General features: G+C 32.2%; 1 protein-coding gene across 14 annotated transcripts in view; it reads left to right on the forward strand.

The window, feature by feature from the left end:
* LOC145254896 (zinc finger MIZ domain-containing protein 1-like) overlaps positions 1 to 14966 on the forward strand; it is a 1089917-nt gene that overhangs the window by 1027526 nt on the left and 47425 nt on the right. For 11 of the 14 annotated variants that reach the window (XM_080113820.1, XM_080113822.1, XM_080113819.1 and 8 more), the window contains one exon: positions 12966 to 13232. In XM_080113820.1, coding sequence (XP_079969946.1) covers positions 12966 to 13232 — 267 coding nt within the window. Of the gene's footprint in view, positions 1 to 11281; positions 11451 to 12128; positions 12225 to 12965; positions 13233 to 14966 lie in introns of those variants that run through there. The other 3 variants (XM_080113831.1, XM_080113828.1, XM_080113832.1) reach the window with 3 other exon arrangements.

The following is a 14966-nucleotide window of genomic DNA, read 5'->3' on the forward strand; positions in this document are numbered from 1 at the left end:
TACAGCATATGTTCTAGATGGCCTCCATTTAACTTTTGTTTTTTTTTGGGTCACTCTGTAGTTATAAAATAATTTAGCAATTTAAAAATGAACCATCTAACTTGGATTATTCAGACTATTATTCTCATCCTGAATGTTATTTTTTTTTCACAATATTCGTCATATCTTTTTTAGGGAACCTAATAGCTGAATTGGAGAACCTTTTATGTCAGATTTTCGTACAGATTTCCAAGTTGAACAAGATACATCTGAAGATGGTTGGAGGTTACAATAACTAGAACATTGTGCAAATAATTGAGAATACTAATCTGAATACAAATTATCATTTCCTTATCTCAGAAATTCAGAAACATCATGAAACACCTGCCACTTTCATTCTTTACTGATTGTGGCTGGGATCCACAGTAAGCAAATTTTGAACTATGCAAGAGGAAAATGAATGGTCAGTATGCCACACTTTATACAGCTATTTGCAAAGGGATCATGACCATCACTATAACATTTAGGGTGATTGGGCAACAAGGATCTTTTACTGGAGGTGATTGGAATGTTCTAAGATAATCTAAACAGCAGTTAAAAACACTGGGAAAATATTCCTCTATAAGATGGTTTTGTTTTGCATAGCAAATAATGTGAACCAGAACGAATTTGACAATTTTTGATGAATTCATATTTATTTTTATTTCCTTTTATGTTTATTTAATTTATTTATAAAATTTGTATTTCACCGTGACCATGGTTAGAATAAAGTTATTTTTATTTTTTTTTACGAACAGTGCCTGAAATATTATCACTAAAAAGATTTCTGTTGATTTTAAAACTTTCCTGTAGTCAAAGATTTTAAATCTTCTGGCTGTTAAAGGGATTCAACATTAGTCTTTGGATTCAATAAATTTTAATGATATTTAAATAATGCTAAAACGTTTTCATTTTAAAAAAATTTGGGGAACTTTTTATCCCCTTGATAAAAATTTCCTTAATTTTTAGATTATTCAAAGTAATTTCTTTTTACGTTATTATTCAAAGTAATTTCTTTTTACGTTATTATTCAAAGTAATTTCTTTTTACGTTATTATTCAAAGTAATTTCTTTTTACGTTATTATTCAAAGTAATTTCTTTTTACGTTATTATTCAAAGTAATTTCTTTTTACGTTATTATTCAAAGTAATTTCTTTTTACGTTATTATTCAAAGTAATTTCTTTTTACGTTATTATTCAAAGTAATTTCTTTTTACGTTATTATTCAAAGTAATTTCTTTTTACGGTGAAGGAAAGTTTACAACTACTACTTATTGCAACTTGAGCAAAAATTCTCTGCTTAAGTTGCACCTTTTTATCATTTTAGTAGATTGTGTTACTTTTTTACATTTATTTTGGTAACGCTCAAATTTTAGAGTATTTTTATTTTCCCGAATTTATGGAAATTTCGGTTCTTTGATATGACGGGGGAGCATGAGAAAAATTGTTTTTTATGATCTAGAAATTTACGTGAAACTTTATTTCTTTTTATCTTTGAGCTTAAATTTCTGCCAGAAATTACTTTTCAATTGGTTGTTCATCGGATCCGATGACATTTTCGTTTTTTTTTTTTTTTACATAGGCGTCACCATTTATCAAGGCTGATCGGCCACTCAAGGATAAGGGTTAAAGAGTGTAGAGTAGTCAAAAGGACAATATAGTAATCAATAGTAATGAAAGTTCGGTAAATTTGTTAACTTAAGTGGAACGGCTCATCAGAAACTTGTTCACGTTGGACTTGAAGACAACCATATTATAGACAGCTGGAAAGCAGGAAAACGGAAGACAATTCCACAGGCATGCAGTTCTAAGAAAGAAGCTTTGATCATGGAATCTATGTTTAGGTTTAGGCACAGATAAAGAGTGGGGAAAATTATTGATAATGTTTTCAGCTAGTCTGGTGTTTCTTGTGAAAGTTTGGCGAGGGGGGGGACTATAGATTGAAGCTCAGTCGAACACTTTCCATGAAAATAACGATAAAGCAGAGACAAACTCGCAACATTTCTTCTGTGAGATAGAGGTTGCAGCGAAGAGAAAAGGACATCTCCCACCAGGCCACGAAGTCTATTTTGAACCCTATCAAGGCAAGACAAGTCTTTTTTAGCAGCTCCTGCCCATATGTGGCAACAGTATTCCATCCTTGGCCGTATCTGGCTCTTATATAGATAGAGAATTGCATCAGCAGTGATCGATCTACTGGATCGATAGAAGGATCCGACCATTTTTCCAGTGGCCTTGGCAACAGATTTGATGTACGTTTTTGCATCTCATCTATGAAATACGGAGATGACTCTGCAGCCCGAGCCTAGAGGCACAGTCTTGAACAGTGGGGGCATGGGAAGTCAGTTGTTGTGATCGCTGCTGAGGCTGGTCTGCGGTGTCTCTATGGCAGCAATGTGTTTTTGGCATCAAGCCTCTTCAAAATTGGCAGCAGCTCTATGAACTGAGCCTCACCATTTTAGTCTGTTCATGGCATAACTCTCCAGATCTTTCAGTTTGATGTAGCACCACTGGAGATTGACTTTGACTGTCCTTATATTGCACTTTTGGTCGACTTGGTTTTGTTTGCCAGCCTGGAGCTCCCTGTACATCAGGCGTCTCGGCATCCAACACTTCTCCGTTCGAATCACGTGTCCAACCCATTGAAGTTGGGCTTTCATGATGGTGGCCTCTATGCTGGTGGACTTTACATGGCCAAGGACCTCCAGATTAGTGATGCTGTCCTGCCACCTAATTCTCAGGATGGAGCGAAGAGCTTGCATGTGAAAAAGCTTCAGTTTCTTGATATGTCTGCATTACAGTGTCCATATCTCGCAACCATAGAGATGGAAGAACCACAGCATTGTAGACGTTCAGTTTTGTAGATGGATGGATGTTGTGTTCGTTGAGCAGTTGATTGCGGAGTCTGCCAGTGCTTGACTTGCCTTGCTAATTCTAGTGTTAATTTCTCTGTCCAAAGAGCCATCACAGGATATTGTGCTCCCCAGATATTTGAACTGTTCCATATTGACGAGTGGTGTGGCGTCAATGGTGATGGTAGGGGGTGGAGAGTGGGAGTATGGTGCCAGCTGGTAGAGTGCCTCAGTCTTTCCAAGACTGATTGTCAGTCAGAAAAGCTTGGATGCCTCAGAGAAGTGGTCCAGCATCTGCTGCAAGTCTTGTTCAGTGTGGGCCACTAGTGCGCAGTTATCAGCAAAGAGAACCTCTTGGAGGAGAGTTTGCAGACTCCTTGTTTTTGCTGTTAGTCGACGATATTAGGTATTTCACAATTACTTTCGAATTATGAAATACAAATGATAAGACATTTTTATCTATTTTCTTAAATTAAAAAATGGCTGGCAACTGTTTAAATTGTAACTCTTCAACATTTAAAAGTTGATTTTGGAGACTTTACATTATTGATACAAAACTAATTTCTGGCATGAATTAAAAGATAAATAATATATTTTGCAAGTATTATTCTTATTGAATCATAGAACAGAACATGTTAAAGCTTTTTATTTATAAAACCTGGTTTATCTTTTTTTTTTTTTTTTATGAAGTTCAGATATAACGGATTGCAGATGCTTAGATTTCCATGAAAAAAAAAGCACTTGATGTTTTAATAAAAAATAAAATATTTTGATGTTTTAATAAAAAATAAAATATTTTGATGTTTTAATAAAAAATAAAATATTTTGATGTTTTAATAAAAAATAAAATATTTTGATGTTTTAATAAAAAATAAAATATTTTGATGTTTTAATTAAAAATAAAATATTTTGATGTTTTAATTAAAAATAAAATATTTTGATGTTTTAATAAAAAATGAAATATTTTGATGTTTTAATAAAAAATAAAATATTTTGATGTTTTAATAAAAAATAAAAGCTCAGATGAAAAGAGCTGACTTCTATAGAAGTTGTTGAATCATGACTTTAGCATATACTTCCTCAGAGGTAGAGAAGTCAGTTGAAAATAAATTTCAACTTCAGAGTATTTTAAAAGGAAATAAAAAAACCTGACTCTTTAGCAAATCTTTCATAATTAGTAAAGATAGCACTTTTTAACTATTAGTGCATTTTGTGTTCATATACAAATTACATTCATTCTGCAGAAACTGTCTCTGTACGTATTTCCACAAAGATGGTAGCAAGCATTTTAACCCTCTATTAAGTTCTCTCACTAACCTCTAATAATTCTTAACGAGTATCATTATTTGTACAACATCGTTTCTTCTTAAATATACAAATATCCAGATTTGATGAACACCCTGAGTGGCTTCCGGGCCTTGATAAGTGGTGATCACTGTAAAAAACAAACAAAAAAAAAAACACTGGTTCCAAAATCTTTCTAGTTGTATAAACTATTACAACATAATTGCTATGCTTATTGCATTTATTGCATTGAAAAGATTATTCATATTAATTGTAATTCTTCAACCTACTTGAAAACCATTCATTTATAAAAATTTATGAATAATATGCCAAATTCCCTTTTGTTTTGTTTGTAGGCTACTTTAATCTTTTTATTCTTTTCTTTATTTTATTATTGACTATTAATAAACAGAGTATGACTGAAATGAGAACATTAGACAACATATAGAATTAGAATGAGGGTTCAAACAATATACAGTAAGTGATAGTGAGAGATGGCTCACTTGATTAGTTGCAGATCCCCCCCCCCCTCTTTCTTCCTCAAAATGAAAACTTGTTTTTCTTGTTGGGTGTGTATTTTCTGTATTTCTGTTATTAGAATAATTTGGAGGCAAGCCAAAAACAAAAAAAAAACTCACTTTGTCTAATAAGTCACTTAGTTCAATGTGTTGCTTGTTTCATTACAGTGATAAATAACTTCACTGCTACTAGAGATCACACGCATCCTTATGCCCTAAAATAACAACCCTCCCTTCTCTCAACCATTCCTTATATAAACCCTGATTTTCCTGCAGGAGGTAGCAGCCATCAAAGTTCTCAATTTTAATGAAAGTATCAGCCCTCTGATTAGCTCAAATGTGATGAGCCCAAATTTCATATGTTCTACTTCATATTCGACTCCAGACAGAGGAGAGGCAAAAGAAGAGATAACTCTTGTTCAAATGAATGGGGTACAGATTTTTCTTTTTGTCTTTTGTATTATTTCCAATAGCTTTTTATTGCCAGGTGTGTGCGTCTGAGGAGAGGTCTCTTAAGTATTTTTTTTTTGGCGATTTTATTTTAATCAACAATCTAATTTCCAACCTTTTTTATTGTAATATATGTATAACTATATGTACTTGCCACCCTTTTGTGAATTGAACACTAGGTAAATGAATTCGATAACTACCATTTGCAAAAATGCGAAACTCTTTGTAAAAATAAATTTAGCACTCTTCAGTGTTATAAATGGTTATTTAACATTAAAAATTAATTTACTCATGGCATGTTGTCGATACTCTGATCATTAGAAGTGCTGATTGTGTAAAAGATAAAACAAAACAGCAGTCATGATCGCGGCTTAAAATGTTTACCTGTCTAGCCACCCTGACGAGGTAGGATGCAGTGAAACAATCTATCTGGAAATGACTTGCGTTATATATGAGTTAATGTTTGTTTGAATTTGGCCTTTTCTTATATACTTTAATAATACATATTCCTTAAGTTCTGGGCTTATGTTTGAAAAGAATAATTTTAATTATTTTAATTAGCTGTAATTTATTAAGTGAAAAATTCCCCATCTTTAATGTGGGTATCCCCCCTCCCTCCTCTTACTCTGTTGATTCAAACAGTTTCTAATATTAAGGTCTGTAGAGAACAAAATAACAAAAATACTTGTATAAACTAGATTGGAAAATATCTATGTAGTTTTATATAAGAACTAGTCAGGATGCGCCCGGCATTGCCTGGTAAAAAAAAGTGTGATAGTGGGAGATGGGGTGGCCCGGTTTTTTTTATAAAAAAAAAAAAGAAAAAAAAGTGACATGGTGCGGGAGGGGGTGTTCCCCCCCCCCCCGGTTTCAAAAGCCATTTAAATATGATAAATTGTGATTGGGGTGGGGGTGGGGGTCCGGTAAATAATTGTGAGATCCGGGGAGAGGGAAGCATTAAAAAAAAAAAATCGGGTGCCATCAATCAGAAGCGAAACCGAACGCAAAATTTTATAAGAAAAAAGAAGAAAAAAATTGACATGCGCCGGGCACTGAAGTTAGTAACCGACCCTTTTTACCAATGTGGCCACAACTATGCAGTTGCTACGACATCGCAAATTTTAATTATTTAAAACAAAAGAAGGTATCAATGATTAGCGCATACGTAGTTAATGTTATAAACTTTGCAATTCATTACAAAGTCGTTGAAACATTTTTGCAATTCGTCTTCTTTTTTATGTTGGTTTTAGCTTCTGAAATTGTCGTTTGAATTAAAGAAGTTTTAAACTATTAAAAAAATGAAAATGGAAGAAAGTGCTTTCTTTTGTTTTAATTAAAGAATTGTAATCGGATTGGAATTTGTTTCTTTTAAATAAAAATTTAATCCTCAGTTGATTTTAAACTGCTGATAAAATGATAAAAAAAAATAAAAATAAGGAAATTGTTTTTTGTTTTAATATAATTACACGCCGAAATTATGAAGCAACCCTGTTTAAATGCAAAAAAAGAAAAAGGAAAAAAATGCATGCGTGAACCTCAAAGTTAATGCTTATGAGACAAACTCCTAATCCACTAAGCCACAGCGCTCATTACGAAATAATGTTGTAAATTCTTGTATTTAAGCAAAACAATGGTTGACGCATGCACACTTGCTGAACTCGTTTAGAAAGAGGCGATTTTAGGTGACTCCTACTTGAAATAAAACCCAATTTCGATACAAAATAATTGACCCCCCCCCTTTTTTTTTTAATGATGCCAAGTTGGTGCATGTACGATGTGTACGACAAGTCTTTAGCAGACATACAAGCACATAGACAACTTTCCTTTATCTAATAGAAGATAATAAATAGTAATACTTACATAAATACAGATAATATAGATGTAAAGGGACTAAAAATGTCTTAACATGTCTTTTGTAGTAGAACAATGTTAGTGACTGTGATCCGATGTATTATGACTACATCTAGCATATATAATTATAAACAAATTATTGAAAGGGTTTATCTTAGCACTTGTTAAGATAAGTCATTACTGTTATTGACCTTATGTGTAAAAGGTCTGCTGTCTTGATTTGGTTCTATCCTGATTTTGAAAGTTAATTTTTATGTATATGAGTTCATAAAGACTTGAATACTCTGTCATCATTATCATGAAGTTGTAAACAAATGTTATAATTTCCTGTCACTAACAGACTCATTAACTAAGATGGTGTCTGGGTTTCAAATCAGCAACACAGCTGTTTGGGGATTACTATATTTTATATATATATATATATATATATATAAATGTTAACATCCAAAGTCACATGGTTTGTCTTTTGAGAACTCATCAGTGTGGCTTTATTCAACCAATACAACAACTCCTTGAAGCTTGAACTCTGGATCTTCCATCATCACTGACTGTGAAAGTCCAATGTTCAAATTGTCTTAGAATATCCTGATTTTTTTTTAGATTTTGCCGCACACACACATACAGAAACACAAGTTCTGTTTTTATTTTTATATCGATAAAACTTTCACATAGATTGTTTGCAAATTTCTTGTGTTTGATGTTTATATCAAGATTTTGTTTTTATCTATTAATGTATCACATTAAAATACTGGTTTTAGTCAAATTGCCAAAGTTGGGTGATATTGAGTCGATCAGGTTAGATGGAGACGGTTGGTATTGGATTATTCAGATAACTGTTCTCATTTTGAGTGTTTTTCGCACAACGTTTCGGTTAATGTAATCTTGTACCTTTATTAGGTGTATTTTGTAGAACTCTAAAGTCTTTCTGTTGTACTGAGCTGTAAAGTCATCCTCTTTAAAGTTTCCATGGGTTAATTAAATAGGAGATTAGATTCTCAATCCATGTTGGACTAATAGTTTTAAAGTAAAACTTTAAAATAACGCCAGTTCATCTCTGCTTATCCCAGCATTGTCTTCAATTTCTCTTTTACCACTGGATTTAAGAAGCAATGCTGGGTCAAAAGAAGTACAGTTAGAAATTGTGCAACCTTTTCTTCATTATAAACCTTTCATCACACAATAACTACTCAGAGGATATCCTTTGTCCTTAAAGACAGTCATTGAATAAAATTGTTTAATACACAGATAAAGATTTTGACAGTGAATACCTTTTGCAGGAAAGCCAAAGCTTATAAATCTACAATAGTTTTAGAACTTTTAAGCTTTAAAACTTTATAAAAACAGAAATTATTTTTAGTCCTTCATTGGAAAATTATTTTGCCAGTAAATCATTTAATCTCTTGTAATCCGCTGAATCAATTTGCTTTCATGAATTCACAATAGTCTTAATCTTGTTTCAGGGATTAAAAAAAAACAAAACGATATATAAAATTATGGCTCCTCAGCAGTGCTTTTATATATACTTACTAGCATAGGAGCCCGGTGTTGCCCGGGTATTTGGAGGTGTATGTTGAGCAAAAAAAAAAAAAAAGTGGTAGTAGGAAGGCAGGCTCAAACCTGTACCGCGAAGGAGGAAAAGAATGGGAAAAAAATGTGACGTCTTTGCTGTTACGACCACCACCAAACCGGAAGTAATGTAGATTTAAATTAGGGCTAGACAATTGAAAAGAGGGGATGACTCAAAAACATCGGTGAAAAAAGCGAGCCCCCTCCCTGTAGAAAAGTACCCAGTTGAAGGTAAAGAAATTAATGTTTTTAGCCAATTTTTTGATTTGTCGTCTGAAACGGCAAGCTTCAAAATGATACTGATCTTGTGAAAATCCGTTGCCTTTGTCAAAAGTTTTAGGCAGACATGCAAATATGCATACATTTATATATTGGTAGCTCAAGTTTTCGACCCAAACCTATTAAAAAGCTTGCCCTATCTCTGAATATCGTTTATATAAAATTTCAAATGTTTAGACCAGAAATTGTCTGAGTAATTTGGTAGAGACCGCAGCAGTCAATTTTTTTTTTTTTTAACTTTGACCCCTATTATAACCTCTTAACATTTATTTATTTGGGCTCAAATCAAGTTATTAAATTAGATCCCTGTCCAAGGAACCTATATCTAAAATTTCAAGTGTTTAGACCCAAAATTGTCGGAGGATTTTGGTAGTTCTCAAAGGTCAAATCGTTGAACTTTGACCCCTTAACAGCCAAATTTCTGGCCAAAAACCGATTACAAAGATTTTTTCAAATCTTAATACCCTGTAGACTTAAAATTGACAGTTATTGTGTAAGGAAATGTACGCAGACAGGCACTTTTACTTTTATAGATATATATACACACACACACACACACACACACCTTTGATTCCAGATTCTTTTGGCTTCATGGATGACTGTTTCAGGAATTAATTTGATTTGGGCTGAATGATTGATTTCAATTTGTGTATTTTGTTAAAAATCCCTTGTATTTTTTTACAAAAAAGTTTCATATTTTTTTATGTTTTGAAATTTGTGCTAATCAATGATGCATTTGTTTTTTTTACTAATGTTTATTCTCATGAAAATAGCATGTCTTAGAAAATCCATGAATTAAGAATTTTTCTTTATTATAATTTCTTGTTTTAATCTGATAGATATTTATTCAATTTAATTTCCATCTATTATTTTTCTATATCTTTAATTGCTCTCTCTAGTATATTGAAAAATTTCAGTTTTGAAGATGATATTTGTCGTAATATGAAGACATGTACAGGCTCCATTATACTGGCCCGACAATGTTTCGATCTGCAGTTATTATCATCAGGCGAAAAGTCTTTTTCTCTAGGTGTTCATATTGAAAAAGTAAAGAAAAACTCGACTAGCAAAAACCACTATATATTATTTTCCCCCACTCTGTGCCTCTAAATGTAGACGCAGATTCCATGAACAGAGCTTCTTTCCCAGAACTGCCTTTGGAATACTGTTCCGCTGGCATGCTTTCCAGTTGAATACAACATGGTAGCCTTCAAATCTAATGTAAACAAGTTCCTGTTGGGTTGTCCTCATAAATAAACACATTCCACCCAATTTACATCATTACGGATTACTTCACTACCGCCTTACATTCATTAGCCCTTATCCTCGAGTAGTCGTCGGGCCTTGATAAGCGGTGGTCCCTAGTAAAAAGAAAAAAAAAACGTACAGATATTTAAAGGCGAAGACACTTTTCACCTGAATTGATTTTAATAATAACTATAAATCGAAACATTGTACATGTCTGTATAAATAAAAATTAATATCGATAGCTCTATTTACTATTGAGCACTATTATATAAACGCAGTGGAAATTCATTGGATTTTTATCCTACAGATACATTCTTAAATTGGACCCCCCCCCACACACACACACATCTGTATGCATTTGTTTATAAGGATATATATATATATATATATATCAGTGCATTTCGGATTTTATTTGCTTGAATCTGTAAATTTCAATCTTCTCCCACCACACACACTTCCACCATTTTTTTTTTTTTTTTAATGCCTTTGCTACTGCATAACTTACAATCCTCATTAGCAATATCTTATCACCTGTGTAGCTGTTTCCTTTTTCTCACCACTTTCTCCTTCGTTTCCTTGTTCTCATTTGACTCCTCCTATCCCCTCCCTCTCTTTGTATGCATGTGTGCTAGGGTGTTCGGCCGTGGAGTGAGGGTAAACTTGACATACTATTGTCCACCACCGCCACCATCATCATAAACGGTGATGACATGCTTTTGTAGTGTAGTGATGTTAACACCAAACTTTTAGTTCAATGCAACCCCTCCTCCTCTCTTTCTTCCTCCTCACAGAAAAGAAGAAACCCTCCAGCTGATGATGACCTCTAGTTCCCCCACCCTCCCTCGTCTGGGTTGATTAGTAGCCAAGCCTGAAATGGAGAGAGTGCACATTCGATTCTAACCCTTGCTCTCATCTTTACTATCTGTAGAATCCACTGTATACTAACATAAAAATCAATCTTATGTTCTTGCATGACTACATATAGCTATTATTATTGCTATTATGATTATGATGATGATACTTGGTAACCTTATGTCTATAAGCACGGATATTTATTCATGTTAGATTTTCTGTAATAGTAGTGCAAGTAGCCAAACCTTCTTCCTCTTGCATCATCATCATCTTTATTATTATTACATCTCTCTGGCTGCTGCTGCTGTATAGTCACTTCTATAAATAGATTGTTATCTTAAACTATGTTGGACATAATCAGTCGTAAATGATATCAGAACTTTTCCTCTCTCATTTCCTCTCACTCTCCTTTTTGCTGCGTTGCTGATGGGAATAGAACTTATGAAATGTCTTAATGCTTAGATTGATTGCTTTTTTATGGAAAATACATTTAGTCCATCTTCATTTCAGTCAGAAAGGAGAAAGAAAAGTGTATTTTATATTTTAATTATACTCAAATTCTGCTTTTCTTTGAAAAACAAAAAACAAAAACAATTTCTATAATCCTTATCCATTTTATATCTGATTTCCTCAGATTTTTTTACATAAAATTTGCATTTTTAAACCCAAATTTAAATTTTCAAAGTTCTATTATTTCTTTGAAACTAGGAGTTAGTGTGTATATAATCTCATTCTATTAATGAAAAAAATGTCACTTAGTCTTGAAAAATTTAATATCTGGAGAAAGAAAATAATTTGATCAGTGTCAGTTTACTTCCTTTTTTTTTTTTTTTCCCCCATTCCCTCCCCCAACCCAACTTTCTCTCTGGAAAAAAAGATTTGCTATTTAGATTTACCAAAGATAACAACTACCTCCACCCCTTCCTCTGCATCACCATTGAAATCACACCAGCAAACACACACAGCAGCCCAAGATTATTTGTGTTGTAATATCTGCTGCCTGGTCCCCTCCTCTTCCTCCTCCTCACTAATAACAACTAACCATTGAGAAAAGAAAGGAAGTGATGAAGATGCTGATTATTCACTCAGCCTTTCATCAACCACACCTCAAAATATTCAACCTTTTAGCAATCCCTACTACTCTTCTCACTCAGCCTCCTACTCATTTGACTCAATAGTATTGTAAGCTCCTCCTCATCCTTCTGATTTCTGCAATATTTTTCAAAATAAAACATTTAAAAACAAAAACAAAGATCTTTTCATCAATTCTTAATGTTTTTTGAAAAAACTCGACACACTGACCAGGTTAAGGAATTCACCATTTTTTGGAAGACCAATAGCAAAAAGTTTTAGTTTTAATATTTCAGTAATTCTTTTTCTAAAGTCAATTATTTTGAGTTAAGCCGGAGGGAGGGTGAATCTAAATGTTTTTCTCTGAAAACTATTGTCAATTTACTAAAATAAAATTAAAACATTTTAATAAATTTAATAAATTTTGACCACTAAAGATTAGATTTCCATTTTTTATGATAAATGAAATATATAGTAAAGAGTTAACTGTGTTCAAAATGAATATAGATTGAGCATTTCTTTTTGTTGTTTTCTAATTGCTCTAAAAGTTGGTTCATATCAATTATGTCTGTTTCGTTTTCTCTATTTATCGATTTTCTTTCTTTTCAGTTGATATCTCTATCCACATCCATTGCTCATTATTTATGATTATTTTAATGTTTATTATAGAGCTTTTCACACTTTAAATGTTTTTACTTTTCCCGAAATTTACACAACTTTTTAATAACCCCCAAATTGTTTGAAAATGTCATTGTACTCAGTATTACAATAATACTGTGTCAAAAAATATCTTTGATTGGAGAAATAATTTTAGATTTCATCATAAGCATTTTTTTTATTTAATTTTTTTATATAGATTACATTTTTCAATTAAAATGTAAATAAATCAGTATATATGAGCCTATTTAATATCATTTTTTATTTTAAAATAAAAAAAATGAAAATTATTGGGTTCATTTTTCTTTTTCTTTTCAGTGATCCCAGTACAGCATGGCCAACGGGGAATCAAGGCGGCCAAACACCACAGTCTCTGTCTGTTGTGACCACAGTTTGGGGTGTTACTCAAACCACCCAAAGTGGACCTTTTACCCACAGCACACCCGGATATACCAATACAACAATGTCTACTCCAAACTACACACAACAACCTCAGAGTTTTGCAGGTGGACAAATGCAAAAAGCTGCTTTTAATCAACAGACTATGCCATATAGGAGAGATTCGGCCAATTATAGCCGTCCGAGGTAAGTTAGAAACTCTGGTTTGCTTGTCATAATCAACCCTTGTTTCCCCCTTTTAACAATTTTGCTTGATTATCAAATGCAAAGTTTCAAGTAATTTTATTTTTTGTTGACTACTTTTTTATCCCAACAAATTTTGAGTAACAAAAAAACCTCTGACCATTAAAGTTAGAATCAAGACACACTTTTGAACTCTGATCAAATTTCATTCAAACTAAAGCTTAACTTGAGCAATTAAAAAGATAAAATCTCCTTTCTGTTAAGATGAGTTTCTAACTATTAAACTTTCAAATATTTTTGTTAAATGAAGAGGCTGATAGCAGCATGAATTCAAATTCAATGAATTCAAATTAAATGAGGCTAAAAGCAGCATGAATTCAAATAAAACTGTTTATATTAGCAAAATGTGTGGAGATTTTGAGTTCATTTATAAACCATATGAATAATTGAATTATTTAAAAAAGGATGACTAAACACCAAGTCACATTGGAATGTTCCCCATCATTTTTTTGTATAAATTGAGCAAATATAAACAAAAAAATAAAAAAGATACTTTAGTATCCCCTACTTCACCCACTTCCTGCTTTGTAACTTTTCAATGGTGTTGCGAAATCAGGAGTCAGTGTATTTTTTTTTTATCCAAATCAGCGTTTTTAAAACCAAGAATTTTCATGCTGACAGGAAAATTCCTGGTTTTAGCAATTTTTGCAAGAATTGGGAGTGAGTTGAGATGTTTTAAACTAACAAGGTAGCCAATCACTGTCCTTACATCCGATTTATTAGAACTTAACTGATATCTGCCAGTCTATTCTGATGCACCACAGTAGAGATGAAATTATATTTTCTTCTAATAATAAATCAATAAAAACACAACTCTGATTTTGACCTTGCATAAACAACCAAAAACACAATTTGATAATATTGTAAAAAGGAAGTTTTCAATTTAGATTCTTTTTTTGAAAGATAAAACTGTATTAAGGACATCATATTGACTAGTTGCTCTTTTCCATTAAGTTGGACTGTTTTGTTTTATGTATGCATACAGAAACACAATATTAAGTTGAAAAACACCAACATGAAAAATAAATCACCCATCACTAAAAACCTAATTTGAAGTAACTTGGAAAAAAAGAAAACTACTATTAATAATCAAGAAAAAGAATACATTTATGAGAAGAAATGATTAAAATTTGTTTATATATAAATTTAAGTTGATCACAAGTTGAAATGCAAAGGAATTTCTGAAAAATAATTAATACTTTGAATGAAAATCGTAAAAAGGGATTATATATGTAAAATTATTTTATTTTTTAGTAGGAAATAATCCATTAGAGTGCTTGATTATTTAATAAGAGCATGATATTTATTTATAATCTTAGACATTCAAGTTGGTATGATACATTGGGTTTCAATCATGAGGAATGGACCTAGCTTGTTTTAATTCATGTTAACCATTTACTTGAAACATACTCAATTTGTATACACCAATTGTAATGGACTAAAAAGTCATAAAGTTTTTATAATGAAAAAAATCTTTTTTTTTTATATATATATATATAAATTTTGAAAAAAGTTCAAGCTCAATGAATGCCTTTTTATTGGGTTGCAGAGTATATACATATATATATATATATACTAGCATGGGTGCTCGGCATTGCCCAGATGTTTGGAGGTGTGTGTTGAGCAAAAAAAAAGAAAAAAGAAAAAGTGGTAGTAGGAAGGTAGGCTTGAACCCGT

Source organism: Euprymna scolopes, chromosome 30 (genome assembly GCF_053919585.1).
Source record: "Euprymna scolopes isolate OS-2025 chromosome 30, ASM5391958v1, whole genome shotgun sequence".
NCBI classification, from domain to species: domain Eukaryota; kingdom Metazoa; phylum Mollusca; class Cephalopoda; order Sepiida; family Sepiolidae; genus Euprymna; species Euprymna scolopes.